We start from the raw sequence: 5,045 nt of genomic DNA, 5'->3' as shown, positions 1-5,045 counted from the left end.
TAATTTAAAAATGGACTGAGGCAAAGTGAAAAATCGTTATGTGCTCAGAGTAATTCAAATGTAAAGTTGTTCTTGGAAAACATGGATCCTACAGCCTCCAGGCTAAAGAGACCTCTCGGCTTATGAGTGCTAACTTAAAACCGCCTTAGTGAGCATAATAAACTGGCGAGGAAAGGCAGGTTGCACAGGTTTAAATCGCTCTCCCGCTGATTGCTTGCAGATTGGATTGCAGGTGAGGCAGGGGAGGTCCCATCCAAAAGGGGAGGACCCGCAGCCACAGATGGAAAACCTCCAGACACTCCAACGGACCATGACACTTTTCTTTTCTCGTGTCTTCAATTGTCTGATCTACGAGTTGATTTTTCTTTTCCCCATTTTGAGTTGAAATACTGCATACTGACAAGGATAAGCAAACTGTATATTTGAATAATTTATTGAACAAAAATATATGAAAACAAATAAGTTAGTACAGAACTTAAGAGTTCAGCTTCAGCTTTAAAACAAACACAGAACACAGAATTTAAAGTTGCCCACTCCACTGAAGCAAACACAACATTCCCACCACCACACCAAGTCATTTCATTCACACAGACTTCTTTTGCCATACGAACATATTTTGACCAGTAGTTTGTCTAAGAAGAAATAAATACTGCGTCTAATGTTTTGGAAGAACAGAAGAGATAATCAGAGGGGTGGAGTTTGCACCACCTTCATCAAAACAAGGACTGAATAATGGGTAGAGTTTCTCAGTGAAGTTACAGCCAGTAAAGGAGTAGATGAGAGCTGCTGCTCCTACATCATAAAAAGACACCAGACCCTCTTCATAGTCCACAAACACGCCCACTTTCTGTGGTTCTGCTTGCAGACTGAGACAGATTGAGGGGCCAACAACAGCTTTGTACTGATTTCCATTTCTCAGCCGAATGGTCCAGTAGCCATTCCTGGGGCACAGGGCCTTTTTCTCTTTCCTGTTTATTGACTCGTTGGCCACTCCTAAATCCCACTGAGTTTTTTCATTGACCAGAACTTCATAGTAAAATCTTCCTGAGGAAAACCCCTGCTTTCCCAGAACATTTGCATAATAAATGCATCTCTTGGGGGTCTCGGGGAAATTCTGCCTTTTGTTACAACTAGATACTTGTTTCCCATCATCGGACAGGACGAGGTTAGGATGTGCTGTGTCGGGATCCAGAGTCACATCCACTGCGTACTGCTGAACCCTCTTCAGCTCCACATCATCGTGCAGCTTCTTCATCTCTTTACTGAGTGTCTGCTCCAGCTGAGCAACAGCTTTCTTCACAGTCCCCTCGTATGACGAGTGAACTGTGACCTCGGTCCAGTCTTTGGTGGGTGGAACAGGGTTCAGGGATGGTAAACTCTGGAGAAACTGGAGGTGGTCTCCAGTGTGTGAGAGCTGCTCCAGCTCAGAGATGTTCATCCTCAGCTCAGACACTTCTTTCTCCAGCTCTTTGATGAAGCCTTGAGCCTGGCTCTCTGTTGTTTTCTGCATCCCTTCGATCACACCATCGAGCTGATTCCGACTTTCTTCTATACACTTGATCAGACTGTCAAATATTTGCTCACTTACTGTTTTCTCTCTCTCTGCAGCCTCCTTGCTGCACGTTAACAATTCTCTGAAGTTGTTTATTTTCTTTTGTCTTTCTCTGATCATCTGATGAATTTTACCCTCTCTTGCTTCCACTTCGGCCTTCTTTTGCTCATATTCTGTTTTCAAAGGAATGGTGAGATGTCCCTTGTGATTGGACTGCTTGCAAAATTCACACACTGGCATCCGGTCAGTCTTGCAGAAGAGCTCTAAAGGTCTGTTATGCTCCTTACACATTCTGTCTTCAAGGTTCTTTACAGGATCAATCAGCTGATGCCTTTTCAGGCCTGTGACTCTGCGATGAGGCTCCAGGTGAGTCCCACAGTAGGAAGTCAGACACTGCAGGCAGGACTTCACAGCCTTCATCTTGGTTTCACTACACACCTCACATGAAACTTCTCCTGATTCGGCTTGCTGTTCCTCTGCTCTGCCATTTTTCTTTGCGGTGGACTGTTTGAACATATCCACCATCTCAGATAAGATGGTGTTGACGTACAGCTCTGGTCTGCTGCGGAAAACCTTAACACACAGTGGACACTGACAGCAGAGACTAATATTCCAGTTTTCTGTGATGCAGGTCTTGCAGAAGTTGTGTCCACACGGGATGGTGACTGGATCAGTGAAGACCTCCAGACAGATGGAGCACAGAAACTGATCTTCAGACAGATAGCTGGTTGCCATGGTGTCACGCTGAGAGCAAAAGTGAAAGTGTGACTGGCAGCAGTAAATTTAAAACGTTTTAAAGTATGCACCAACATTTTGTTGAACAATTTTCAAAGAATTCTATGAGTTTATTTCTTTGAATTAAGAATGAAATCAGAATCAGAATACTTTATTGATCCCTGGGGGAAATTATTTAAAAGCAAAACTATTCAGGAGACAGATTCACATCTTGTAATATGCTGAATATGTGTGAATGCTGGCTGTTTAAACAGCTCTTTGGATTAAAAAAAATCTCTACTTGCGCGTACTTGTCGAAGATTTAGTCGTGTCAGCGACACTTTACTGGAAGTTTTTCAGAGAGTTGTAAGGATCAGCCTCACCTTGGGTTCAGATGAGTCTTGTGTTTACTTTCATTTTTCCTTCAGTCATGTTCTCATGTTTCCTTCTTTCCAATGAAGCTCCGCCTCTCACTGCAGGTAAACTGTCATCATTTTAAAGACATAGTGCTCTTTGACACAATGTGAACAATATTATTTCAGATGAATTACATAACAGCCCTGCTACCAGCACCAGGAGTTTCTCACTCCTAGCTGTAGATTTTGAGTTGTCTTCTTACCCAAAAGACAAGAATATAGAGAACGAGACAATAAACGAAGCAACCAAACAATCAAATGTTTTTGGGTCAAAATCAGGCAATGAAACAAAAAAAAACCCTGGTTGAGATCAGTTCTACAATATATATTATATATGAACCTATATTAAGCTGAAGATGGAATCTGTACTGTTTCCCTAATCTTTAGCTCTTTCATTCATTCATGGCTTTGGCATTTCAGTGTCACAGCTCCCCTCCTCCTGCCTTCAGTCTTCACTGCAATGCTCAGCTGTCCAGCCCAATCTCCCTGTTAACATATGCAAAACAGACGCACCCTTTTAAAATCAGAGGCTTGTGTCCAAGCTTTACTAGCACCATGCTAACTTCCTGTTGCTAATATCAATTGTGGAACAAAGCTACAGGCTTCTTGATATAATGATACAATACGACTCAAGATTAGACCACAACCAGTATCTTCACTTTTTACATAATAAGGCTCTCCTCTTGGCGTATTTGATCAAGTTATATTGAATACTATCAAAGTAATTATTTCTGGCATCTTGATCTGTCCTTCAAGAGATCGACACATTAGCCAGCTATGTATTGTTATTGGCAGAGATAATTAGAGGAGTTATGTTTTTTACATGGAACAAAAGAGCCAGTGTCAGCCTGTTTTACCTTCTGACCCGGTCAGTGGATTGAGTCTTCTAGCTGCATGCCAGAGTATCCTTGGGCAAGATACTAAACCCAGAGTCGGAGTGTGAATCTGTGCACAAATGTTAGTCAAGGGGCTGAGGGGTAGAAACAAGCACCGGCATAAATGTGTGTGTGTGTGTTTGGTTGTATGAGGTTAGTGGGGAAAAGCACTTTGCATGCTCTGTTAGAGCAAAAAGGCATTATATAAGTAACAGTCCATTTACAATTTACCTTAAAAATTTACCTTCTGCACACTGTGTTTATATATTCTAGGAAGTACCTCCAGAACACTCTTCTCTCCTCTCCTCTCCTCTTCTCTTCTCTTCTCTTCTCTTCTCTTCAGGATCTACTGAATTTTAACGGTTTTCTCCTCAAATTCTTAAGTTTCTTCTTTACCTCATCTTTCAAAGCAAAGATGGGATGTGCTTCTTACTTTTCTTGCTTTCAAAGTTCTCAACAGGACCCAAAAGCCCATGTCTGAGAGCAGATAGACAGTTATAACTAACTCACACCAGACACTGATGATCCAGTGCTTTTTGAGGCAGACCTTGCTTTTGTTTTTTAAATGCATAAATCCTTTATGTGTCTGGATAATATCAATATCCATCCATCCATCCATCCATCCATCCATCCATCCATCCATTCACTTCCGCTTATCCTTTTCATGTATCAAAATACATTTACGAGTCTAGCAATTGAAATAAAAAAGAGAATAAGCATTGTAGTGGTCTTTGGATCCTACCAACTTTATTTTTTATATGGGAAAACAAGGAAAGCCCTCCTTCACCACTAACTAAAGTTCTGCTGCTCATGTTTATGTTGTGTTAAGTTTGATATACTGTATATTTTTAAGGAGAGTTCTTTGTTCTAGGATTGAACAAACTGACAATCAAATATGTACAAACAAGCTGCTGACCTTCTTCAAATGGATTTTACTTTTACCAGTACACTGACATCTGGACTACAGAGTAGTCCTAGAGTAAGGAACCACCACTGCTTTCAGTCTTTATCTTTTAGCACAGCCTTTCTGTTTTCTTCCCAACCAGGGGACATTTTTAATGCTCATTCAAGCTAGTGAGAATTTCTTTTCAGCATCTTTGGAAAGAGCTGTTTATTTGCCAGTAGGAGTTCCTGTTCATGCAAAACCAAACAAACAAAAAGTATCTTTGGGTATTATGCTTCTGAGCTAATTATTTCTTTGCTTAGTGGTTACTGTCTTATGCAAAATACTGAACAAGGGATTCATGGACTAGGTTCAATGAAAGCATCTGAGTAAAGCTGCCACCCATGCAGTGCTGTTGAATGCTAAGATTGAAGATGGGGTACTGACATTAAAAGCTGATCCATTATCAGCTGATGGGTATCCCTTCAACCCCCTCCTCTACTCTCCTTTCCACTCTGTCCAATCACAATCTCTTCCCTCTTCATCCAAAAATTAAATTTGTCTCATCTTGATGCTGAATGGGTGGGATGTCACTGTTGCTAGGA

The 5,045-nt window shown here is 41.2% G+C and overlaps 1 protein-coding gene across 2 annotated transcripts; it reads right to left on the bottom strand.

Annotated features, from left to right (window-relative positions):
- LOC102289046 (E3 ubiquitin-protein ligase TRIM39-like) lies at positions 1-2,721 on the bottom strand. Of its 2 annotated transcripts, none has more exons than XM_005941962.2 (2): positions 2,650-2,721; positions 1-2,296 (listed from the first exon to the last, which is right to left on the bottom strand). In XM_005941962.2, exon 2 carries the CDS (start codon positions 2,285-2,287, stop codon positions 656-658), a length of 1,632 nt encoding a protein of 543 aa, XP_005942024.1. In that variant the 5' UTR covers positions 2,288-2,296; positions 2,650-2,721; the 3' UTR covers positions 1-655. The 2 variants fall into 2 exon arrangements, with proteins under 2 accessions (XP_005942024.1, XP_014195452.1); XM_014339966.2 differs by having other exon boundaries at positions 2,578-2,665.
- Positions 2,722-5,045: the final 2,324 nt, after the last annotated feature.

The sequence above is a fragment of the Haplochromis burtoni genome, unplaced genomic scaffold, assembly GCF_018398535.1.
Source record: "Haplochromis burtoni strain Fernald_Lab_line unplaced genomic scaffold, NCSU_Asbu1 Contig_241, whole genome shotgun sequence".
NCBI lineage: Eukaryota > Metazoa > Chordata > Actinopteri > Cichliformes > Cichlidae > Haplochromis > Haplochromis burtoni.
The sequence above is the reverse complement of the archived record's forward strand: the minus strand, read 5'-3'. Positions and strand labels throughout refer to the sequence as shown.